The 27,324-nt window shown below is 35.7% G+C and overlaps 1 protein-coding gene across 3 annotated transcripts in view; it reads left to right on the top strand.

Annotated features, from left to right (window-relative positions):
- Positions 1–1,093: 1,093 nt before the first annotated feature.
- WDR41 (WD repeat domain 41) overlaps positions 1,094–27,324 on the top strand; it is a 71,815-nt gene continuing 45,584 nt past the window's right edge. Inside the window, exons 1-3 of one of the 3 annotated variants that reach the window (XM_031966232.1) lie at positions 1,094–1,225; positions 5,215–5,330; positions 25,855–25,903. In XM_031966232.1, the coding sequence (XP_031822092.1) occupies positions 1,175–1,225; positions 5,215–5,330; positions 25,855–25,903 (216 nt within the window). In that variant the 5' untranslated portion in view covers positions 1,094–1,174. The remainder of the gene's footprint in view (positions 1,226–5,214; positions 5,331–25,854; positions 25,904–27,324) is intronic. The other 2 variants (XM_031966235.1, XM_031966227.1) reach the window with 2 other exon arrangements.

Genomic DNA, 27,324 nt, shown 5'->3' on the forward strand with positions numbered 1-27,324 from the left:
AATGTGAATGTGAGTGCATATATATATATACGCGGCTGTTCACATACAAGAGCCGTTCGTTAAATTTTTCACTGAGAACATGTAATGTGAATGTGAGTGCATATATATATATATATATATATATATATATATACACGCGGCTGTTCACATACAAGAGCCGTTCGTTAAATTTTTCACTGAGAACATGTAATGTGAATGTGAGTGCATATATATATATATATATATATATATATATACACGCGGCTGTTCACATACAAGAGCCGTTCGTTAAATTTTTCACTGAGAACATGTAATGTGAATGTGAGTGCACATATATATATATATATATACACGCGGCTGTTCACATACAAGAGCCGATTGTTAAATTTTCCACTGTGAACATGTAATGTGAATGTGAGTGCATATATATATATATATACACGGCTGTTCACATACAAGAGCCGTTCGTTAAATTTTTCACTGAGAACATGTAATGTGAATGTGAGTGCACATATATATATATATATATACACGCGGCTGTTCACATACAAGAGCCGATTGTTAAATTTTCCACTGTGAACATGTAATGTGTATATATACACACACATACATAATCGCTGTATCACGTATATTTTGTGTATAGACCCAACCTCGGTTGGCTATTAAAAAAGCAGCGCCCCGGGAAAGCCGCTGGGATCTCTAGGAAAGGGAGCTCTTTCTGCGGAGGGGAGCAGCCTTCTGCCCTCCCTGGCCCCTCCCTCCCCCCATGACCCCGCCCACCCCGGCGGCGGCTCCACTTGCAGCCACTAGAGGTCGCAAGAACTACTTCCTCTCCCGTCACCTCGCGTGCACGCCGCGCGCTCCCGGGGTTCTCGGCGCGCGACCCCAGACTGCCGGCTGGGTTCCAGCTGCGAGTTCAGCTGCTGGCTCCCCCGCACAGGCGCTACGGCGCCACCTTAGGGACAAAAGCCCTCTCTCCTCGTTTCTCTTCCGCCTGTTTGGTTTTCCTGTGTGTCCCAGGCGGTGGGTGGGAGTGCCGGGATCCGATTCCTCCTCACGGTCCTCCTCCTCCTCCTCCTCACAGTCCTCCTCCTCCTCCTCCTCACAATCCTCCTCCTCCTCCTCCTCACAATCCTCCTCCTCCTCCTCCTCACAGTCCTCCTCCTCCTCCTCACAGTCCTCCTCCTCCGCCCGGATGCTGCGATGGTTGATCGGCGGAGGCCGAGAGCCCCAGGGATTGGCCGAGGTAAAGGCCCCCTGGGTCTGGCGGGAGGAGGCGGCCCCGCGGGCTCCCTTTAGTTCCGTCCGGCCCAGACTTCCGGCCCCCTGTCCGGGCGAGCCGGGGCGCCCCGCCGGCGGGCGTCATTGTTTGTAGTTACGGCCGGCGCTGAGGCTCGCGCGGGGGGGAGGGGGAGGGGGGAGGGGGGAGGGGGAGCGTGTTTGTGGGGCTGGCAGGCGGCCCTAGGCCGGCTGGAACTTTCCACCCTCCGGGCCTTTGCACACACCTGCCGGGCACCGGGCACTTGGGGAACGGGGGGGGGCGGGGCGTGGAGTTTATAAAGTGCAGGCACCCTGCCCCGAGTGCTGGCCCTCCGCAGTTAGCATTTATTAAGTGTCTACTGTGTGCCTCGAAGGAATCCCACTTGTGCAAGAAGCCTTTCCCGTCCTCTCTAATGCTAGTGCCTCCCCACTGTCATTACCCACAATTTAAGGCAGGCAGGGAGGGAGCAAGCATTTATTAAGCGTCTGCTGTGTGTCCGGCACTGCATCAAGCACCTGTAGAGAAGAAGAGGGGGAGGGGGGAACAAGCCTTTATTGCACACGCATCACAGAATTTGACCTATCAGGGAGGCGCTTTCATCATCCACATTTGGCGGAGGGAACTGAGGCAGACTTGCTCAGGGTCACGCTGCTAGGATGTGCCCGAGGTGGGATTTGAACCCAGGCCCTGCTGATTCCAGCCTCACCTGTCTCCACCTTATTTATTTATAGTTTCAGCTCCCTGAGAGCAGGGACTTTTTTTTTTGTTTTTTGCCCTTAAATTTAGAACAAAAGATTTTGTAAAGGTAAATGTCGAACATTTATCTTTGCATATATCTGGAAAAATAAGATACTATTAAAAATTTAATCTCTAATTCTTAGTACATTGCCTGGCATTTTATGCATGTTTGTTCAGTTGATTAAACCCAAGACTCCATGAGCCTATAAATAATGTCAAGCCCAATCAATTTTAATATTATTTTTAAAAATTCATCACTATTTCATACACTAAAAACTTTAGAAAAAGTAATGATTTTTATTATTCCTCGTAGAAAAAGTAATGATTTTTATTATTCCTCATAGGAATTCTAAAGGTTTTGTTTCTTTTTTAATTGCACTATACCTTTATGATTCAACATTTCTGCTCATTTCCTTAATTTGTTCAAATCCTTTCAGTTGGAATTTTAAGTGTGTTTGAAAATAAATTTAAGGTTATGCTCAACATTCTGGGCGATTAAAAAAATACACATATAAGTCTTATGACAATTCTCACTTAACCAGACTGTCTTATTTATTGCTGGTGGTGCTTAATAATAGAGTCATTCAATATTTGTAATGGCAGATCTCTGGACAAAGCCTCATTGATTTGGATGGAAGATCAAAAGTTTGACTAGTCCTGAGATATAAGCCTTGCCTCTATCTTATGGTTTTTTGTCTTTCATTTTCAAAGAGGACCATGACATTAGGAGTGATACCGTGATGTGCAAGTGAATTGGATTTAAGTGAGGGAGGGCTTTGCAAGGTCACCTGCTTTTCCCCTCCAGAGCCATCTGGGTCCAGTGGGCAGACGTAGATCAGGACAACTGGAGATGGCCCTTTTCCTATATATTATTTCTTCCTGAACTTCCTAGTGGTCGAGCTACCAGAATTCCCCAACATGAATCAGTTGGTTAAACAAAGTCCCTGCTGTCAAGGAACTTACATTCTATCATGTGAGACAACATATACGTATATTATAAAGAACAAATGAATACATTAAAATTAAATATAAAGCAGTTAGAGCACTAGCAATTGAAAGTCTTGGGAAAGGCTTAATTAAGAAATTATTGCTTGAATTAGATCTTAAAGTGAATGATTCTGTGAAATGAAGAGAGAGTGTGTTCCATTCACAGGTGATAGATAAGGAACAGAGAAGATAATTGGGCTGGTCTGTGGAGTTGAGAGAAATGGAATAATGTGGGGTTGGATATATAGGTTGGAGCCATTATGAAGGGATTTTAAAGCCAAACAGAAAAGTTGATTTGTGAATCTAAAGGCAGCACGAAACTGTTGGAGTTTGTTGAAGCTTATTTATATTTTAGGAATATTATATTGGCATCTGTGTGGAGAATGGTTTTTAGTGGGAGAGGCCTGAGGCAAGAAGACCAATTAGAAGGTTTTTGCAGTCATCTAGCTAAGAGTTTATTAAGGGCCAATACTTGCCATGTAGTAGAGGGAGTCAGATTTGAGAAAAAGTAAGATTTAGTAATTGATTGGACACATAAGGTGAAGGAAAATAAAACTGTGAGCATAATGCTGCCGTTATAAACCTAGGGAATTGGAACAATGGTACTTTTGACGGAAATTGGGAAGTTTGGAAGGAGTGGGTTTGAGGGAAAGAAAGTAAGTTCACTTTTGGATAAGATAAATTTGGAATTTCTCAAAGATATCTATTTTAAATGCTCAACAGGGATTTAGAGCAGAAGTTCAATTGAGGGACAGAAGCTTTATATAGACAATCTGTTCAGTTACCTGTATGTAAATCTGAACTCATGGGAACTGATAAAGTCACCTAGAGAGAAAGATAAGTGAAGAGGGAATAGTTGTGATTATGAGGCATGATAAGGATGATGAGCCAGTAGTAGTAAGCTAAGTAAAAAATGGGAACCGGGAGAGGAATGTCATGAAAACTAAGACAGCAAAGGATATTCAGGAGGAGAATGCGGCAAATTGTGATGGGTCTAAAAGGATGAGAACTGAAAAAAATAATATAGTTGGTATAAGAAAGAATAATGCTGGAAAATTATTTGCCCACTGAAGAGAACTGCATGATTGTGGTACTTGTTAGCTATCTACTCTGGTGGAATGAAGTCTTGGAGGTAGGTATTGCTTAGGCCCATTTTCCCCTAGTCAAAATAGCATTTTAATCTGAGGATGCTGTAGACACAGGTGCTGACCAATTTCTGGTCTTTCTGGTTGAGCCATTGGTAGGTTTATAATTCCACACAAACAGTAATAATTAAAAATCAGTGGGTCTTGCCCTTTGTTCATACTAACATGGGATCACTGTGCAAACTTTTTCCACATATGGCTGAAGAAATTTTTATATGACCCTAGGTATAAAGGTATATAAATCAAACATTTATTGCTAATAAATCATAATTTCATGTCCCCCATATTCATTTGTAAGCCCTCATGTGGGGTTGTGACCTACAGATTAAGAAACTGGGCTATATATATATAATTTATATGTATATAGTTATACATATGTAACTATATTATATGTATATATATCCCGCACATATTAGTATGACTCACCAGTTCACAAAAAATGATTCATTTCTTCACAGTGTCAAAAGAGAATTTGTCAACTCTTATTTTTAGGAGTAGAGAAGAAAATGTTTTTACATTGTTTTGATTTTTGGTCATTTCATTACTTCATCAGTACTAGGATAGAGGATTTGTAGAGAAAAAAAAAAACTAAACCTTAGAAATACTGATTCTGGATTTTGATTCCTGTGTTTCTTCTTAGTTTTGCTACCATGACTACTTACTATGTCTATTTGGTGGCCCATTTGTATAGATTTTGGATAAGTCATGCTAACAATTTATCCTTTTACCTTAATTGAGTTGGAATTAAATGGTTGTTTATAAGATGTTGAATATATAAAGCCCTGATTCTTACTGATGTATTTTAATTTTTCATCTCTGGTCACAAGAAGCTTATTTCTATGGAAGCCACCCCAGAAACAGCTCTATATGGCATTATTAATACTACTTAAATGCATATATTTGTTGATAGGGAAAAATGCATTCTTTAAAGTCAGCAATCCTTCAGTTGAGGTTAGAGAGAGTGATATACCAAATTAGAACATGATTTCCTGTGATTTTTTTAAACTTTGTATTCTGAATGTCAGTATTTAGGCTATACATAGTATTCACCATTGATTCTTAAATCATAAATCATCCTTTTTCTTTTTTTGGGGGGGTTCCAAGAAGTCTCCAGTACAGACAATAAATGAGGAGCAAACCCAGAATCCCTACACTGAACTGCTAGTACTGAAAGCACATCATGACATTGTACGGTTTCTAGTACAATTAGATGACTACAGGTAAGAAACTTTCTCTTATGTATTGTTTACAAAGAGCTTTCAAGGAGCCTAACAAGAAGTGCTGCAGAAACTAATCCAGCTTTTTCTAAATCTCTCTTATGATAATAACATTTGGAAATAGAATCAGGCTGTTATACACATTTTACCATCTAGTTTCTTCTATATAGTTATAATATTCGATTCAACAAGCATTTGTAAAGTAGCTATAGCCAAATTATATATAATTCTTAACAAGAGATTATATATTATAAGGGTATAACTTTGCTTTTCTAATATATGTGGTAAGATAATTAAGAATCTATATCCTCTCAGTTATGTGTAAATCATTATTTAATATAGATCATCTTTACTTTGTAAATTTTTTTGATATCTCTGGAGGCTTCTCCAGAGGCCTCTAAGAAGTTCTAACAGACTTTCTGTTTCATAATTGAAATAAGTTTCAAAAGTTCAATGGACTTATAATGGATGATAATTTGTAATTTGGCTAATGGATTTGACAAAGTCAATGACATTTAGCCTCTAGTTATTGATTTATTGAATATTTATTAAGAGCCTACCAATTGTAGAACACTATTGTAGGTGCTGGAGAGATAGATACAAAGTTTAAATAAGACATGTTTTTGGAGCTTATAATGCCATATCATCAGGTATATAATGTAATAGCAATTGGGACAAGGGGGTTTCTGGCATATTAGATGGTGAACTGCATCAAAGTAAGGACTATTTTTTTGTTTTTATTTGTATATCCTGTCGTTTATTAGCTAGCTGAACAGTACATAATAGGTGCTTCAGAAATGCTAGGTTACTGACATAGCAGATCTTAGTATAGAGAGAACTACCTACTTTATCATTGTATAGGGCCAGCCCTCCCTTTTTCTTTTTCTAAACAATAGCAAACATTGGGAACCTTAGCCACAGATCATCCATGGCTCAATTAGATATTGATCTTTTTAAAAGACAGAAATGTTTTTCTACTTTATGTTGAAATTTGAGAAAAGAGTGGGAAATATTAGTAAACCTAGGTTTACTGCCGCAGTTCACATTATCTAGAGGGAAACATTGTCACAGTAAGATGCAATAGGAATGGAGTTCCCATCCTGGTAGGTATTTCGAAGCCTTCTATGTTATTTTTACATTTGTTAATGAAATTTCTGAAAATAAATTAAGTCTTATAACATGGCTTCTCATATCTTGAAAATTAGCCTTATTTATATATCAACAATCTTTATGATAAAGGTCACCTAAATGATCTGAATGCTTAGGAAGAAACTTGTTTTCTGATATTTGTAGTACTAGAGTCAATCCTATGTTATCCACATAAAAGTCTCTATTAAGTGATTGTCTAATATAGCGATAAAAATTATTTATGATGATGATCCTGAGAGACTAGAACGATTTTGAAGTATACTCTGAATCATCCAAGAGGATTTTAGTACTATATCTTACTGTTCTCAATAGTTATCTTTTCTCTTTCCTCCTTTTTTTTTTAATAATAGCTTTTTATTTTTCAAAATACCTGCAAAGATAGTTTTCAACATTCACTCTTGAAAAGCCTTGTGTTCCATATTTTTCTTCCTCCCTCCTCTTCTTCCTTCTCCCCTAGACAGCAAATAATCTAATATAGGTTAAATGTGCAATCTGTCTACATATATTTCCATGTTTATCATGCTGCACAAGAAATTCTTCATTCTCCAACTGATGGGCATCCACTGTTTCCAGTTCCCTGCCACAACAAAAAGAGCTGCTACAAACATTTTTGCATATGTGGGTCATTTTCCCTTTTTTATAATTTCTTTGGGATTTAGGCCCAGTAGAGACATTGCTGGATCAAAGTTCTTTAGCCTTTTAGTTGGTAATTGCTCTCCAAAATGGTTGGATCCATTCACAACTCCACCAACAATGTATCAGTGTCCCAGTTTTCCCGCATCCCCTCCAACATTCATCATTATCTTTTCCTGCCATCTGAGAGGTTCAAGTGGTACCTCAGAGTTGTTTTAATTTGCATTTCTCTGATCAGTAGTGATTTAGAATATTTTTTCAACTCCCATCTCCCCTTCTTTCTTAACGAAGTTCCTTGAAAATACCAATTGTACTCAATGTCTCATTAATTTCCTCTCCATCAGGGAATGAATGGGCTGTGTCATATTTATCTTTGTATCTCCAGGACCTATATCCTGGCATACAGTTGGGGGTTAATAAATTTTGGTTGATTATATAATGGAGTTTATAGCATTTTAATTTTCCTTTTAAGGCAGCAAGTTTAATATTGTGTCTTTCTCTATGAGCACTTAGGCAGAAATCGTGTTCTGAAAGAATGCAAGAGATGTGAAGCAGCTTTTTTGAGGTACTTGAGGCATTCTTTGCCCCATGGTGTAATGTTTTCTCCATAGTATGGAGTTATGGAAGTCATAGATTCCTATGACTGGGGTTGAACATTGTCTTAACCTTTTGTTAAGATTTTGCTGTCCTTTATACTCTTATTGGAAGATAGAATGAGTTCACATTACAAACCAAAATGCAATTTTATCATGCTTTACCAAACAATCCTTTGAGAACTATTTTAAATGGAAATATGCGAAGGGGATAAGACATCTTTTAGTTAATGATTTTTCTATTGCAGATTATATTTTTACAGTCACAATTGTCTGAAAGACATTGTTTAATTACAAAAAGTATTTGGCACAGTGGAGCAAACCACATCTCTAATGACTGTCTTCTAGCAAGGATTCTTGATTTGTTCTACAAGATTCCATGATAAATGCAGTTACATAAATAACATTGCTTGATGATTCTTTGGCATAAAACAAGCTGTATGGTTGCTAAAGGCATCCTTCCACTATAATGGAAGATATCATGTTCAGGATCAGGAAGTAGACCTTCCTTTCCTTTGGTTGGTAAGGGACTCTAGATATGAATGTCATTGTGCTGATTTAATCAAGCTCCAGAACATTATAGGATTTCTTCAGTGAAATCCATGATTACATATAAGAGATGGTCCAGGAATCCATATAGGAAGAACTTGATCGAAGAAAAACACCAATTTCCCATGTTATGTCATTCTGTATGGTATCTGGTAACAGATTAAGTACATCAGAAATGATTGAGGCAGAAGCTGTGTGTGAAGTTGGACCTTTGAGTTGGACCCAGAATTGGAGAAGGGAAAGAGAGGGGACTGGATTGAAACTGAGAAACTGTGCCATGTCCATAACACCACCACATTGTTTCCCTGTAGAAAGGTCTCCATTTTCTGCACCAAGTACCCTGATTTCTGAAGAGTCAAACATTATAAGTAGTCAGAGGGAAGGAGAGAGATATATGGCAGATACAAAATGGTTGAAGCAGATGTTCAGTGCCGAAGTGACCTTTTTCCAGGGGAGTACTCACAGTGTCCTGACAGCTATCTCTGAGGTCTCTCCAGTTTTCTCAAGTTCAACCCTTGTACATGCTCAGTAATCCGGCTATACCACTGGCCCCCTTCCTATTCCTCTCCCATGATGCTCTGTCTCCCAGATTTATGCTTTTACTCTGGTTGCTCTCATTCCCAGGGTTATCTGCTCTCCTACTTCCAGCTCTTATTTTCCCTGGCTTCCTTTAACACAGCTTAAATTCTGTCTTCGGTAGGAGGCCTCCCTATCCCTTACCTCCACCAGTGCTTTCCCCTCTGATATTACCTTCTATCTACTCCGCATTTATCTTGTATATACTAGTTATTTGCATTTTCCCCTGTTATGTTTATCTAGTTATTTGCACATTTTCTTCCCTATTATGATGTGAGTTTCTTGAGAATAGATATTGTGTTTTTATCTTTCTTTATATCATCGGTACATAAACCTGGCACATTTGAATAAGGGATTAATAAATGTTTCTTGACTCTTAACTGGCAAAGTGTAGCCCTATCTTCTCAGCAGCCACAGCTACTGAAGGACTAGGAAAAGAAAATTCTCACTATGAGAGACAAATTAGGGTTAAGTTTCCACAGAACAGTTAAAATTCAATTCCTCAGGAACTGTGAGCAGACAATGAGAAATACTGAAAAGCTCAGTTTCCAGAGTGTTGTAAGCCTCAAGGTAAAGTAAGATAATAAGTATCTCTGACCAATGAGTTTTCAGGACAAGAAATTCACTTGGCTCCAAATTTTTGATAAAGAACTCTAGGCTAGAAACTGGTTTAAACTGACCAGATTCTAGGACCAGGAAAAGGCTTTTCTTTATTTCACTTGCTTAATAAGTCTCATCATATAAGTTGACACACCCCAATTAGAATTAGAACTTCATTAACAGAGCATGGGGGGAAGAAAGGGGGAACACCTTTAGGAGTAGCATGTAAAAAATGACATAACTCTAAGGGGAACTGAATTGCAGCCAACTAACAGCATAAAACTTGTCTGCTTCTGACCTAGTGCTCCCTCTTCCCATCAGAGAGGTGGAGCCCGCTTCTGGCCAGAAACATCCAATTCCTCTGGACTTTTTCTCAATAACATTTCTATGTTTACCTGACTTTTGGGGTCAGCTTGTTTGTAACATCACCATCACAGTGCTTGACATTACCACATGATTCAAATTCATAAATGGACATCGTTTTGTCAGTCAAAACGATACTTAAGATGTTTTGAAACAAACCTTTTCTCCTTTCTGCATTCCTGTCAAGTTGGATTATTTACTATCTACACTAATGGGCCATTTGTTTGTCCTGCCTTTTTTGTCCCAAGAACGGGGTGGGGAGGTGGCATTTCCCTCTGCCTTGCACTGAAGGCACTGCCTTGCCCTCTTCCTATTAGCATAAGAGCTTCTTGAGAGTAAAGGCAATCTTGCTTCTCAATTTGTATCTCCAGTATTTACTGTTTGGTGGTTGTTATTCAGTTGTATTTGACTCTCTGACCCCATTTGGCGTTTTCTTGTCAGAGATACTGGAGTGGTTTGCCATTTCCTTTTCCAGATCATTTTAGAGATGAGGAAACTTGAGGCAAAGGAGGTTAAGTGACTTGCCCAGGGTCACACAGCTAGTAAGTGTCTGAAGCCATTTTAAGAGGCAAGGATGATTGATGATCTGCACTGTTGGAGGGAATATCCACTTCAGAAGTCACAGGATTGTTGAATTTATAAACTATATATTGGATGTAGAAGCCTGAAGGTTTTAGATGCTGAATAGTTGATGGGTTGTTATAGTGTCCTTTTGTCATGATTTGACTTAATTGAAGAAATCAGGAATCTTTGATCATAATAATATTTAAGTTGTATGGAATTCGGTTCATTTTTATTTTATAGTATTGTGAAGTTAAACAGGGGGATGGGATTATACAACCTTCATGGATCATTGTGCTTATGGACATTTTTGTGATTCATAATCAAAAGAAGGAATGGTGATTAGGCTGACACAGAGGATGGTTGTCATTGGGTATTTACTATATCTGTGCTTGCAGTTCAATGAGATAGTAGCATTTTACAGAAATAATATGAGGACATTAGTGTCGGGCCTTCTTGCTCCAAGCCAGAACTATTTACCTTTAGTTCATAATGTTTATCATCAGAGCAGAGCATTGGACTTGTAATCAACTGAGAACAGGGTTTCAGGCTCATCCTAGTCAGCACTCATTAAATACTTATTGACTCTGTGACTGGGCAGGGCACTTCATCTTCCTTAGTTTCACTTCCCTCATTTGTTACAAGGAAATCATAATTATAACATACACTCACGGAGTTGTGAGGGTCAGATGAGACAACCCTAAAAAAATTAAGAGTATTATGTAAATATTGGCCATAAAAAATAAATGAATATCTTTTTTTTTCTGCCACAGTTATGAAGTATGGAATAAATACAAACTTTCAAAATCTGAACTCAAATTTATAGGATAGGAAACCACTGTAGAAGTATTACTATAAAGTGGCATTACTAATATTTAGAAATTTAATTCATTATAGACATTTTTATCTGAGAGAGCCTATTTGCTCAGGAAATTACTCCATTAAATTATATATGTAATTAAGTGTGAAATTTTCTTGACAATCATTTGTTGCTATAGAATATTATGTTACTATAATTATATTTTGAACAAAGTATAATTTTTAGGGTTTTGCTAATGTGCAAAGGGTAGCTATTGAAAAAAATCCCAAATTTATGATAGGGAAACAATAATAATTTCAGCCTACTTTCTAATTTCTATTAAAATTAATTTCTGCAGGGCTCTAAAAGTAAAGACTCACAAAGTCATGCTTGGCAGTAAGACATAGGAAAATGTGTAGACGTACAAATGTATAATAGAAGTTGCATTAAGAACTCAGTGTTGTTAATCTCAGTTTAATCAAATATTTTAGAATTGTCATTTACTATCTGCACTTATTCTAGTCTCTGTATCAAGGATGTAGTTTATGCATTGTCGAACTGCAGAAAATATCTTTTGTTTGATTTTCTCAATAAAATTAATATTGTTACACTTTTTATGTTTTTATTTAGTTTTTGTCGGCATTCGATTCTAGATTTTGTCAGCTGTTGTAATCCAGGTTTCACGCTTCAGGTCTTTAGATAATATCATTTTATTGAGAATTTTGCAGAAGGATTTTCTTGTTTTCTCGGTGGCTCAGCTAAAATCAGTGAGTGGAAAATTTTCTCAGATTGGTTTTTGAAGATACTAAATAAATCCTGTATCAACCTAACAGACAGCTGCCTTTTTCTTCACTTCTTTTGTATTTTTGAACATGAAGTGAGGGTCATATTGATTGGAAGATCACTAAAGAAGGCTAAGCCTCAGCAAGAGTCTTCCAAAAAATGGACTGAGCTGAAATTGCATGTAATACTCCAGCATTTGACACATTAAACTAAACTGAGTTCATAACACATTTTAAGAATAGCTTTCTTTGTTGCTCACTTGACCATTCCTTGCTCCTCCAGGAAACAGACAAGGTTATGGAGGATGGTGATCATGACTGGAAAAGAATCAGGTGACCCATGAAACATTAGAGTGAAAAACAAAATGTGCATCTAGGATGGCTAGTGATTCTGTCCATTTTGGGGGGAAACGATAATATTGAATGCAATATAGTAATTCCTTTATAACAGCCCTGTTTCTATCTTATAGGATAGTCTCACTGTCAGGCTAGTAATAAGTGACCTGGTTATAGTGGATCCAAAAAGACTGGCTAGAGGATTATGTTAAAAGAGTAACAACAAATAGAATACTGTTAGTCTGGGTTTTTATAGTGCTCTAAATTTGGAGAGTGTCAAAAGGCTTCTCTAGTTGTGAATTAGGCTTTGAAGGAAATTGCATAAACTCTGTTAGGGCCCTGTAGTACAGTGAGTGATGTAGTGGAAAGAGTATCTTGGACAAACCAGTTTACTCCTCTGATATCTATTTTTCTTTATAAAGTGAGGGTGATATTTGAGCTCTTTGTTCTATGGTGGATCCATGTTCCCATCAGTGTCATTTTCTCTTTGATCTAATGCAGAGACAACACTTTAGGTTATCTTGTTGATTTTTAATAAGATCATGCCAGAGAAATATTATTTTTAATTTGCGATAAATGCTTGCCCAACATCCTTTTCTGCTTATATGTAAACTTGCTGAGATCCTATATACTACTATTTATACATAGTAGAGAACGACTACGTAATACTCTCTTTGGATTATTTATAATTTCAGTGCTAATACAGACATTCTGATTAGCAACCATCAGTAAGGCAATGCTGTTATTAAAGCGATAAGAATTTATGACAGAATCCATGAAAGAGGAGGATCTTTGAAAGCACAGAGATTTCCATATTGATCCATCCCAATCCCATCAATTCTGATCCAGGCTTATTTGTCCATAATGAAGTAATAATATATGTGAAAATGCTTTGAAAACGTATAACATCTTGCATATATATGTATAAAAGATCACAGGAGTGTACTGGACCATAAGTTCCTCTGGGATGTCTGCCTCATTTTACAGAGGAGACTAAAGTCCCAGAGTTGAAGTGACTTGTCTAAATAGCAAAAGTGGGATTTTTATTCTACAAATTCTTGGCTCTTTCCACTATCTGATGCTGCCTCTGATGAAGATCTTGAGGATAATCTGAAGGCGGCATAGTTTTAAGTTGTAGAGCAGAGTAAGAGAAATAATATTGGTTTTGGGAGAAGATCTGAGATCCAGTCTTATTGCTTACTCACTGTTACCTTGCCTCAATCATTCTTCCAGAAGGGTCTTGAACACATTGCTTACATATTTTTTCCCAGTGTCTTTTCCATGCTAGTGCGTGATGTTGTTTGATGTTGTTTGATATTCTTTTTCCTTTTTTGGTTCCTAGGTTGAGAATTTAGGGTTGTTGTTTTTGGTGGTTGTGATTATTTAAATTAGGTGCAGGTGAGGGGAATTGAAGGGTAATTGCTATTTGATAAAAGGACAAACATATCAAGAGTTTAGTTTTCCTTTACTACTTATTAGAAAACAGCATATACTCAAACTCTTTTTAGGGAGTAATTGAAAGGAGTGACTTACAAAGCAACTGACATTCAGAACTCTTTATCATGTATACTTCATTTCAACTGATTAGGAAAATGTTATTTCACTTGATCCTCCATTGGAACATAGAAATAGCTTTGTTATACAGAATCCTTTCCCCACCCCCTCTTTTTCTTTTCTTTTCTTTCTTTCTTTTTTTTTTTTTTTTTTTTATGAGACAATTGGGGTTAAGTGACTTGTCCAGGGAAACACAGCTAGGAAGTATTAAGTGTTTTTGGCTGTATTAGAACTCAGGTACTCCTGACTGTAGGGGATGGTGTCACTGTGCCAACTAGCTGCCCCCCTGTTATAGAGAATCCTTTACCATATTACTATTTTATATATTTTTTTTCTTGATTTAATCTCAGTTTTAGTATTTAATTTCTTTTATGATATGAATAAATACTAAAGCTCTTTCCCTAAGTATGAATATCATGTAAAGTTGGCTGAGTTAGTAGTGCTTATGAATAAAGAAAACAATTCAGAATGACCTTAATTAACATGATAAGTGGTTTTAAAGAGAAAATCAATCATTATTAATCTAAAATCCTTATAATCCTGAAAACATCTTAATATTGTTAGGGCCCTGCTCTTACTTTAGTTAAGTACTTATATAATTGCCTTATTAGCTCAAGTAAACAAAGTTTAACTGTCTAGCTTTGGTTACATTTTTAAAAAAATTATATTTATTTGCTTATTTTCTGAATTTGTGATTACTTACGTAAACAGTATAGATACATCTCCATTGTAAAGTGAAGTGATTAGATTATATGATCTGGAAAGTCTCTTTTTTCCAAAGTTCTTATTCTATAATTCTAATAATTTTCCTCTGACAGATGGAAATTTAAGGGAGAAAGAGAATTTCACTACCACATTTTATCATAATTTCAAAATTTTGAATCTTAATATTGGTATTTCATGATCCTTAAAACATATCCCATTTTACTGAAAAACCTTCCCAATAGGCACATAGAAATTTCTAAATAGAACTTCTTAAAAATGCAGCTTTAAAAATTAATCTATATTACTTTTTAAACAAAGAAAGTGAAAAGTGTTAATTGTAAAATAATATGAAAGTATTTGTATAATGAAGACATTTAAATGTGTTTAAATTTCTCTTTTTTTAATCAGTGAATTTCCATTTGTGAGGAGCCATATTATCAATTATTATAAACAGACTATTTCTCTTTACAAAGAAAAATTGATTATTATCAACACATGGGAAGTATGGTGTAGTGGATAGAATGTGGACTTTGGAGAAGAAAAACCTGGGTGCAGGCCTGGTTTGTAAGTGCACTGAGTAACCACCAAGAAAATCAGTTAGCTTCTAAGTGTCTAAGGCATTAAAACTCTAAATTACAGGTGAAAGTTCTGGAATAACAACAGCAAAAATTATAAATGCACTATGTGGGATGATTTTTTATTCATGAAATAACTTATAAAATTAAACATAAATATTAGTAAGTGTACTTGAATTCTGGGTCTAAGTGATTAACTACAATAGAACTTTAAATAAATCAAAAGTTTGTAGGAGAGAAAAAAGTAAATGGCAAGAGAACATACTTATCAGGGATTTATCTTAAAACTTCCAGGACATGTTTTGGCAGGATCACTACACAGTGGTTCCATAGCATGTCACATATAAACTTTTCTGCTCAGCTTCAAAGACTCTGTATAATTTTGCTTCATTCTATCCAGCTCTTATTTCCCACTCTGTTCTTCAATAGAGAAAATGTGGGTTCAGCTTCTGCTCCAACACATACTGACTGTGGCTCTCAGCAAGTCATTTAGCTGCTTAGTGCTCTAGGCAAGAGTGTCCAAAGAGAACTGGCAGTCACTAACTCATCCTTTTGAGATAGAGTGCTGGCCTGGAGTCAGGGAGTCTCATCTTCCTGAGCTCAGGTCTGGCCCCAGCCACTTAGCAACTGTATGACACTTAGCAAGTCACATAACCTCTCTGCCTTAGTTTCCTCTTCAGTAAAAATGAGCTGAACAAGGAAATGGCAAACCAGGCCAGTATCTTTTTCAAGAAAACCCTAAATGGGTTCATGTAGAGTTGAACATGACTGAAAATAACAACAATCTTTATATGTAAGAATCTATGTGGCTATATAATAGCTTAGTTTTTAAATGTAATATTATGTTTTATTGCATATTTATTTGGCTAACTATTTGATTTTTTAAAAAATCTTTTAATCTGGTTCTGGATATACTTGGGGATGTTGCCACCTGTGTGACACTTTTGCTTTTGGCAACTCTCTTTAAGATTGTACATTTTAGAAAAGGCATCTGCTCATATTGGTAGGAGTTTCTTCATCTAGTTGTTGTCTGTCTCCTTCTAATATATTACCTTCTTCAGCTTCCTCACTATTCTCCAAACAATCTACGCTCTTCACTTTTATCATGCTTTGGCTTATTCTATAGAACTAATGGAATGCCTTCCCCTCACCTTTTTATCTATCAGAATCCTATCCTTCTTCACAGCTCCCTGAAATCCTACCTCTTCTGTGACCTTTCTCCATCTGTGTTGACATCTCTTTGTTTAGAACTCTTGTTCTGTATATAATTAATATCATATGGTTTAGCCTGGAATGTACCTCTCCCCTCTTGCCTGGAATGTGTACCTCTCCTCTCTTGCCTAAAAGTGTCCTTCCTCAAGATGAAGTATGTTACCTCCTCCTACATGGAGCCTTCCTTGATATCCCCAACTGTTAATGCCTTTCCTCTCATACCACTCTGTAATGAACCATTTTGTTTTTATTTGCATTTTCTTCATTTTTTCCCCTGCAACTCCTTTTATATAAAGATTAGTCTTTTCATTATTAGAATGTTAGCTCCTTGAGAGTAGGAACTGTTTGATTCTTTGTGTTCATATTTCCAGCACAGTACCTGGCACATATTAAGAGTTTAATAAATGTTTTTTTTTATTGCTAGAATTTAATTTCTATTTGTTTCATTTATATTTGTGGAAGCTGAAGTTTTGGGTAGCTGCTAGTGCTTCTTATATCCCCTATAATTTGGAATGCATTGGGCACTCAAATTGCAAATCAACATTGCCTGATTTCCTTCCAACCATTTATACTTTCCATGTCTTTAGCTCTGTACAGTAGAATTTGCTCATGGTGATGGACCTTGAGGTACACAACAAGCTTCTCAGTTAAAGTGCTTTCTGATTAACCCCAAGTTAAACAGAAAATTATCTGAAATACTCCAGTAAGAATTTCAGCTTCTTGAGTCTTTTCCACTTTTTATGTAAGTTCTTAGTCACAGTCATGATATTTAACATCTAGTTATGTGGAGGGAAAAAATGAGAATGAGGGAGAAAATAGGTAATTGAACTGTGTTTTTAAAATTTGTTAGAATTTCTTATCTTGAAGGATAATTTCACATAAATGAAATACTTATCTAGAATTCAAGCTGTGTTGATTTGGAAAGTCTGCTTTTGGTGGCCAAATAACTGATTGTGTCTTTATTTAGCTCTCAATTTCTGTATAAACTCAAGTGCCCCCTTTTTTTTTTAGCTAACTGTTTTATACCATTTTGAAAATACCTTCTTCATGTATGTTAGCTTTCTTAATTTCAAATGATCTGTTTTCCAGATCATTACTTTGGGAAAATAATGCAAGAAACTGAACAAATTTGAAAATGTCACAGGCAGAATATAATTAAAATGAATATCATAAGGTATACCATTTGTCTTATTAGTGTGAATTTTATTATTGTGGTTATGCTATTAGAAATCTCATTCATAACCTGTTGTACCTAGGTAGAAGACCAAGCTAGTGCTTAGTATCTCTGTAATTGGTGTCAATAATTTTGAACTTAGAAGTAGTGGAAAGAAATATTTACTTACTGTTTTCTACTTTTTCTCCTTCTCTTAACACCTAGTGGTAAGGTTAGAGTGTTAAATGAATTTTTCTTTGTATCAGTTTGAAGAAAAACCCTACTTCCCCCTTTCATTGTGCTCCTCAGCCCAAGCTTTTGACAAATTAACCAGAAGTATTGGAGACAAGGATAAACCCAAGAAGGGGTTCATAGGTTAATTTATGATTAAATTATAGTTTAGATGAAAAAAAAGTTAGTCCTAAAGCATATGGGGTATAAGAGAAAGGGAAAACCCTATATTATGCAATTAGACCTAATAAAAACCAGAGCCATCCATCCACTCATGTAAGTAATCCAAGTCACATCTCCTGTTTCTAACCTTCTAACCTGTTTCCACTCAAACACACTTATAAGATAAAAATTTTAAAAATTGGATTTTTATGGATTTTTCAAATTATTTAGCAAGATTTTTTTTTTTTTTTACATTTTTCTTTTCATTTAAAGTATACCATATTTCAGCTGCAGTCAAGTAGACTTGAGAGTTGGATTGGGAAACTAGTCATTGCTTTTATAACATTGTTTCACTGGGAAAATTGATTCTCAGTCCTAAATAACTTGCATATTTTAAAAGAGAGAGAGAGTGTGTGTGTGTGTGTGTGTGTGTGTGTGTGTGTGTTTACAAACTTAATAAAAACCTAAGGGGGAAAGCCCAAATAAAATCCAATGAATCCATTTAATTAGATCTATTTACATTAAAAAGGACACAGATTTAAAAACAATAATAATAACTTTTTTGTGTTCCTTTGTCACTTCTTTTATTTCTATACTCCTCTGTAGCTTTATTAAATTCAAAAATATAGTCTACTGTTTTTCCAATTCTGCTTATAAGAACTTTGTGTTAGAGTTAGTTTGTACTTTACTAGTTAAATTTATGTTATGTCATAAATGTGAGGGTTTTTTTGCATTGTTCTTTCTACATCTTCCAATAGAGATCTGTCCCATATACTGAAAGTCTTCCTCTAAGTCTTTTCATGTTATATTGGCACTGGTACAACATGGGTCTAGCCATTTTTAATTTCTTATTCTCTTCATTGACCTACCTCCTTTTATGACCACATATCTCTTAGATAGCATTTTCAGCATGACAGAAGATTTAGAGTTTTATGTCCTACATCCTGATGTTTCTATGGGATTCTTAATTTGTGAAATAATTTTTAAGATGACGGAATGATTTGAATGTTTATTTGATGACTAAGATCTGAATAGAGATTGAAAGAGATGAGGTGAGATCCTTCAAGACAGTTGGAAAAAATGTGGGCATCTTTTAAAACTCTGGTTTTTGAAAGGGAAAAAAGAAGTTATAAAAGTTTAAAGAATCAGTGGCAGTGGCAATGAAAAAAATTTTAAGGCTCTAGAGGCTTGCCTTCCTCCTTATTACCATATAAACAAAAATCAGTAAACCCAGAAACAGTTAAGGATTCACTTTAGTATTTCTAAAAAAGTACCCAAAGTATCACTTCACAGTTCTTTTCCCACAAAACATGAGTCATAGATAGTCTAGAGTCAGAATTTTAGAACAGAAAGTGACCTTGGAGCACTTCTAGATTTGTTATTTTTAAGCTCCATGAGGTTAGAGACCATAACCTTTCTAAAAATTTATTCATCCTCTCCACCTCCCTGTAGCATAGTGACTTGGGATACTCCATTCATATTTACTATATTGAATTTAATAGTTCGTCTTCTACATATCATTAATCACAGGCTCTGGCCATTAATGGGACTAATCTTGAGCTTTGTTCATTTGGATTTGCTAAGCTGTAACTTTCCCATGTTTCCCTTTAGCTATGCTTTCCATTCATATTCCCCCTCTCCCCATATATGCTCTATGAGAAGAGCCACAATGATCAGATATTTCTTTTTGTATTACTATTAGAAATAAAAATCCCTTAATATTATATAAAGAAACATGCTCAAGCAGTAAATCTAATTGTGGCAGTGCTATAATTCACTCAAGAAATAATTTTAAAGCATTTACTATGAGGAGATCTTTTGCACTCAATGTTGGAAGAAACAAAGTTAGCTAAGACACAGCCCCTACTGAAGCAGCATAGTCAGAGATCCAAGTTTAAGTGTAAGCTCATCTATTTACTTTCTGTGTTATCTTGGAGCAGGTCATTTCACTATTTGGTGACTTTATTTTCTGATATGTAAATATGATGGAATTGACATATCTCTAAGGTATCTTCTAAATAAAGCTGATGATTCTATATTCCCTCATGAAACTTAAAATCTAGTCAAAGTATTATAAAATGCAAGTAACTGTCATGCAAAATAATACATTTTAAGTTCCTAAGAGAGCTATAACATCCAATACTATGTGAGGCTGAGGGGAGAGAGGCTATTGTTAATAAACTAGTAGATTTTAAGTTCCTTCAGAGTAAGTCTTGTGTCAGATCTTTTTATTTCTAACACTTGGCACAGAGTCTTGCACATTTTAATAACTTGTCAAGATCTTTCAATTTTTAAAATCTTTTTGGACCTTAACTTTCATTCAGTTTGTTAGCTGTCCTTTCCAACTTTGTGTCACTTGTGAGTTTGATAAATAGGCCTTCTCTGGCAAATCATTGATAAACAAGTTAAACCCTACAGAATTCTGTTTTTGATGAAGCTCAGCTGGCTCTTTGTGATTACTTATTTTTTTTTAGATATCCATTAATCATCCCTTTAATAATATATTCTTTAATTTTTGCTGGGAATTTAAATCTAACGTATGAATTCCAGTTTATAAACTCTACTCTTCTGTTAATTTTCTTTTGAAAAAATGGAACAATACTTATCCTTTGCTAATTCTGTGCCATCTTTCCCTTTGTGTAGACCATCTTTCAGAGATCACTGATGGTGGTTTAACAATCTGCATTAATTACCATGTAGATTGTCTGGGCCTGATGACTTGAACTCCTTAAGGACAGCTGGACACTCCTTGGCATTCTCCCTAATTGTTTTGGTTTTCATTTTCCTGTTAGTCACTTTTGTACTGCAAAAATAAGTATTGAACTTGATTGAATTTCTGAGTTGTAGAATTATACATTTCCTGGAGGAGATGATTTTTTTTTAATTAAATTTTTTTTCAATCATTAAAAACCCACCATTTCTCTCCCTTTCCCCAACCAGTTGTGAATGAAAGAAAAGCAAAATTCCCTTTGCAGAACATGTATCATCAAGCACATCTTTTTGCATTTACTGTTTCAAAGAAAAATTTTAAGCGTACATGTATGTATATCTCTTAATGTGTGTGAATATGAATATATATATATATATATATATATAAATATATATATATATATATATATCTTATTCTCCATCCTGAGTCACTTCTCTCAGAAAACAGGTAGTATATTTCAGCATTTGTCCTCTGGAATCACTGTGCTGATCAGAGTTCCTAATTAAATCTCTCAAAGTTGTCCTTACAATATTGTCATTGTATCAGTTATTCTCCAGATTCTGTTCATTTCATTCTGCATTACTTCATACAAATCTTCTCAGGTTTCTCTAAAATCATTCCTTTCACTATTCCTTGTAGCACAAATAGTATTCCATCACATTTATATATAATAACTTGCTGAACTATTCTCCAGAATGACTACTATCCCTTCAGATTCCCATTCTTTGCTTCTTCAAAAAGAATTATACTTTTTATAAATCTTGAGTTAGTTTTGCTTAAAACGTATCCCCTAATCTACATTCTTTCTAATTCTCTCTTCTCCCCTTTCCCTCCCTTTTCCTTCTTGAATAAAAATATATTTCTGCATCTAACTGTGTGTGAATTCTTCCTGAGGAGGTTATGTTTAGAGTGGGGCTTTAAAGGAAAGATAAGAAATCAGTGGAAAAAGGAGTAATACAATGTATGGGCTTAGAGGTAGAGGAAGAAAATTGTGATGCATGGTGTGAAAGGTGAAGAGGAGTCCAGTTTAGCTGAAGCATAGAGTATGGAGAGGGAAAGTAGCTTACAATATGAAAAGATGGGCTGGTGATAGATTTTGGAAGGCTTTGAATGGCATGCTGAGAAAATCCAACTTCATTCAGGAAGCAGTAAGGAGCTCTCAAACAGAAATGTCATAGACAGCTCTTGCACCAGTTTAACGATTAGATTTGTGGGGAGAAAGCTTATATGGGAACACCTATTACTAGTCTATGTGATGCCTGTTAGTAGCAGTGAAAACTGAGAAAAGACAGATGTGGTGATATTGCTGAAATAAGAACACTAGGACTTAGAAACTCATTGGATTTTTCAAAAGCAGGAATAGTAATAGGAAGAAAAAGCTGAAGATAACAGTAAGGTTTTGAACATGAGAGATTAAGTAGTTCTATTGCCAGAAATAATGTCAAAAGAAGGGGAAGGCTTTAGGAAAAATACAAGTTCAGTTTTGGTCATATTAAATTTGAGATGTGAATAGGTGGTTGGGTGTGGTGTTCTTATTTGCTTTTCTTGAAAGTCTTTGGGGCAGCCTTCTTTTCAGAAGAATAATTACCATGAGAATAGCCAGGTGGTAAAGTCCAAATCCTTTATCTCCTTCTAGTTTCCTGGCCTGGGGCCTGGTCTAGCTTTCTTGAGGCCTTCTGTGGTTTAGTTTCCTGGAGAAGCTAAGGAGGAGAGCCTGCCACCACTGTGATGGTGGTGTGAGATGAAGTGAATGAATCTCTCTGAATCCGAGGGCTTGTGCTTCAACCTCCAGCCACCACAAAGGTGGACAATGGAATGAATCTGTCTCTCCTTGGCTCCGAGAGCTTGAGCTCCCACCTCCAGTCCACTTGTCTGCTCTGGCTCTGACTCTGGCTGAGTTTGTCCAAACTTATACCCTTCCTTATAATTACGTTATCATAGGTGTGAATCTTGTAGAACTATTATTAAGTACTAAGTAATGTACTGAACTAGAGCACTAGTAAGCACATGCTAAACTAGATAACCATTGTCTTATCAGTTTCACTGACTTAACACCTTGTAAGAATCCTTGTTTCAGAGTTCTGGCCCATAACAGTTGGGAATGAAGATCTGGCTCTTGGATGAGTGGTCAGCATATTAAGTACAGATTTGATAGTTATTTGTATAGAGGTGATAGAAATGGAATTACCATGGAAAAGAGTTTGTAGAGAGAAATTGGCTGAAAGTAGTTTGTTGGGGATAACCTACTGTATCATTCAGGAGTAGGAAAAGAAGGCGGGGAAGGAGACAAAGAAGGAACTATTAGAAAGATAGGAGAAGTATAGGAAGTTGGTGAATAGAAAAAGACCTTATTTGGAGATAAGGTCATAGTATTAGCATGGATATAATGTAGGGGGTTAATGGAAGAATAAGTTGTAAGGAAAGTTATCTTTTGTCTTCTGTATATATCAGTTATGGACCACTTTCTTTATATGCTGACTCCCCCATGAGAATATAAGCTTTTTTTTTTTTTTTTTTTTTTTCCCTCTGAGGCAACTGGGATTAAGTGACTTGCCCAGGGTCACACAGCTGGGAAATGTTAAGTGTCTGAAACCAGATTTGAATTCAGGTTCCTCTGACTTCAGGGCTGGTGCTCTATCCATTGTACCACCTAGTTGCCCCATGTATAAGCTTCTTAAGAGCAAGGGCTCTTTGCATTTTTAGCTAAGCATGGTACCTATCTAGTGCATAGAAAATGATTTGATAAATGTTTGTTGGTTGTTGGAAGGAGTATTCACACTAATGATGTCACATATATGCTACATGTTGGTTTTGTTTATGTAAGTAAAAATACTATTGTAAAAAAGATTCTGCATTGTCATCAACTCATTATTTGTCAATTGCTTACTGTGTGGCAGGCACTGTTCTAAGCTCTGGGTATAAAGAAAGGTAAAACCATAATCCCTGCCCTCATATTCTAACATGTCTGTCAGCATTAGTGGCTCATGGCTAATTCATAAGATTGTGCCTTATTGACTGGTTTTAAAGCAGATATTGTATGATTAAATTTAACCTTTTCATGGCCTAAACTCTCTATTTTTTTTAAATTAAGGTTTTTATTTTCAAAACATATGCGTGGATAATTTTTCACCATTGACCCTTGCAAAACCTTATGTTCCACATTTCCTCCCCTTCCCCACAGCCCCTCACCTAGATGGCAAGTAATCCAATATATGTTAAATCGGATATATGTATACATATTTATAAAATTATCTTGCTGCACAAGAAAAATCAGATCAAAAAGGAAAAAAGTGAGAAAGAAAACAAAATGCAAGTAAACAACAAGAAAAGTGAAAATGGTTTGTTGTGATCCACAATCTATCCCCACAGTCCTCTCTTTGGGTGCAGGTGGCTCTCATCACATTGGACTTGCCTGAATCATCTCAAAGGTGAAGAGAGCCATATCCATCAAAGTTGATCATCATATAATCTTGTTGTTCCTGTGTATAATGATCTCCTGTTCTGCTCATTTCACTTATCAGTTCTTCTAAATCTCTCCAGGCCAATCTCTCCAGGCCTCTCTGAAATCATCCTGCTGATTGTTTCTTACAGAACAATAATATTCCATAATATTCATATACCATAATTTATTCAGCTATTCTCCAATTGATGGGCATCCACTCAGTTTCCACTTTCTAGCCACTACAAGAAGGACTGCCACAAACACTTTTGCACATGTGGGTCCCTTTCCCTCCTTTAAGATCTCTTTGGGGTATAAGCCCAGTAGAGATACTGCTGAATCAAAGGGTATGCACAGTTTGGTAGGTCTTTGCGCATAATTCCAAATTGCTCTCCAGAATGGCTGGATCCGTTCACAGGTCCACCAGCAATATCTCCTCCAACATTCACCTTTATCTTTTTCTGTCATCCTAGCCAATCTGAGAGGTGTATAGGGGTATCTCAGAGTTGTCTTAATTTGCATTTCTCTGATCAATAGTGATTTGGAATACCTTTTAATATGACTAGAAATACTTTCAATTTCTTCATCTGAAAATTGTCTGTTCATATCCTTTGGCCATTTGTCAATTGGAGAATGGCTTGCATTTTTATAAATTTGAGTCAGTTCTCTATAAATTTTAGAAATGAGGCCTTTATCAGAACCCTTGAATGTAAAAAAATTTTCCCCAGTTTATTGCTTCCCCTCTAATCTTCTTTGCGTTGTAAACTCTCAGTCTTGAGACTCACTCTCCTGATTAGTGTCTCACACTGTCCTTTAGTCTAAACATGTTCTCAGCTTGCTCTGCAACTTACTAAACCATAACTTGCTTAATTCTTCCTTTGCTATGCTCCTGACTTGTTTTCTTCCATTCATATATGCTCAGCAAAAGGACACAAAGTGATTCTTTTTATATTAGTATTGGAAGATGCAATAAATCTTGTCATGTCAGTGGTTCAGTTGAAGAAATTATTTTAAACACCCATGAACAGAGTATTTTGCCAACTGTTGGGAGAGATAGGGTTAGATAAGGTAACTCCCCTTCCTCCTGTCCTGTTCTAGAGTTCCATTTGAATAAATCCAAATTAATAATTCATTGGTACTTGAAAAACAAGTATTAAGTACTTAAATACTTTTTTTCATTCATTCTATAACTCATAATCCTATACAGCAGATCATTTCTCTAGGCTATACTTACCAGATATTTGTTGTCATTGAAAGAAAAGATTGAATCCTTTATGGAGCATGTTAGTTGGAGGAGGAGAATTGAACACTGAGTAACTAACAGCACTTCTAGGTTTTTTTTTTATAATTACTCACTTTCCTTTTTAACATCTAAATTCCCCAATTATTCAAGAAAGTAGCAATATCCCAAAAGATTTAGGAGCTAGTTGGAATAAAAGAATAGAAATGGCTTTAAACAATTAGATTTTTAAAATCTTTGCATAAAATGAATAGAAATGATGAATTTACTGAGATACTACTTCTTCCCCCTATTGGGAAATTAATTCCTAACAGAAGAACTGGGCATTGGCTCAGCTTTATCTCAGATTCCATAGAATAATAGAATTCTAGAGCACAAAGTGACCTTAGAATAACCTTTTGTTTCATATTTTTAGCAATGTATTCATTATATTTATTCTATAGTTAGCTATAATGGAATTTTATTTTTTGAGAACATTAGTGAATCAAAATATCATTAATAGGAGTTGAAGAGGCTTAGCAACTCTAGCAATTATGTGATAATCGATGCAACCTTTATACCTATTACTTATGACCCTTTCTCTACTTTTTCTCTTCCCTCAACAGATTTGCATCTGCTGGAGATGATGGAATTGTGTTTTTATGGAATGCTCAGGTATGTGCTGGTTTTAATGAATTTTATAATAGCAGTAGAACTAAATATATAACTTAAATTATATGCAATATATACTTTTTTACATTCAAACATTAAATGGTTGATGTTTTATACTTGTGACAAATTGTGATAAAAATATAAAGGAAAAACATCTCAAACTTTTCCCACATTGGTTTAGGTTTGTTAATTGTATTAGTGTGAAAAACTCTCCAGGAACATACTATTCTTTTGTCTTATAGTCTTGAAGAGTTTTCAACATAAATATTAAGTACCCTGCTTATGATCAAACAGCCAATGCATCAGACAGAGGCGGATCTTCTTGACTCTATTAAGATTCTCTATTCATTAACCATGTGCCTCAATTTATTCCTTCTCCTAATAAAAGAATTATGAAAAATAAAAGAAGTCAAACTTTAACTTACTGTTTAAAGCAGTGAAATATAAGCTCTTAGAATGTTTTACATTTGACTTTTTGGAAACTGTAAAAAGAAATGGACAAATGTTTTGAAAAGCAGGAGAGAATAATATAAAATAATGAAAAGTATAAGAATTTTGCAAGTATATACATTACCTTTTATAAGCAAGATTTATCATAACTTGTAATAATATGGCACCATGTAATATTTTTGGTACAAGGTTGATCTCTTAATCTTTTATCTGATTTATTATAACGTATGAAACTTTTTCTAGCAGAATTATACATGTAAAATATTGAAATTTAGAAGTCGTTTCCTTTATTTTAGTCATGGTGATAGTTTTTCTCCCATCCTGTAAAACTGCTTCTCCAGTGTGTTGATTTCCAAAGACAGAGTGGTGCTACATCTGATGACACTGAGTTTTACTAGTTTAACAAAGTTGACTGTTATTATTGGCAGTTCTGTTAATTGAAATCCTTTCTGGCCATAGTCTTTTAGACCAATGATTTGAAGTTAATTGTGTGATTGTTTTTTCTACCGAGCATTTGAACACATTTTATGGCAAAAAGTCACTTTTTTTTTTTTTTTTTTTTTTTTTTTTTTTATCTTGGAGAAGTTATATATTTCCTACAAGTGCTTCCCAGGTGTTCAAGCTGAGAGGAAACAGTTTAAGCTTATTGGGTATGTTCTTAAATTAGAATGGCATTAGTGACAAATATTAATCCTGTTTTGGCCTTTTTTAAAAAGCAATATTAAAGTGTTTTCAATGTACTATTTAGATTTCCCTGCCTTCTTGAAAGCTGCACCTTAGGAGCTTCCTGTGACATGTCGTACATAGTTGGAAAGGCTGTGACAGATGACAGATGAAATAACTGAGGAAATAAAGATTTGATCTTCTTACATGTTGATTTATGATTTATTAAGCAATACATGGTGACATGTTGGTGACAAAACATGTCTTTATTGACCCTCATCACTAGATTTGCCAAATTGTAATGTGCTTTG

The sequence above is a fragment of the Sarcophilus harrisii genome, chromosome 1 (assembly GCF_902635505.1).
Source record: "Sarcophilus harrisii chromosome 1, mSarHar1.11, whole genome shotgun sequence".
NCBI classification, from domain to species: Eukaryota; Metazoa; Chordata; class Mammalia; order Dasyuromorphia; family Dasyuridae; genus Sarcophilus; species Sarcophilus harrisii.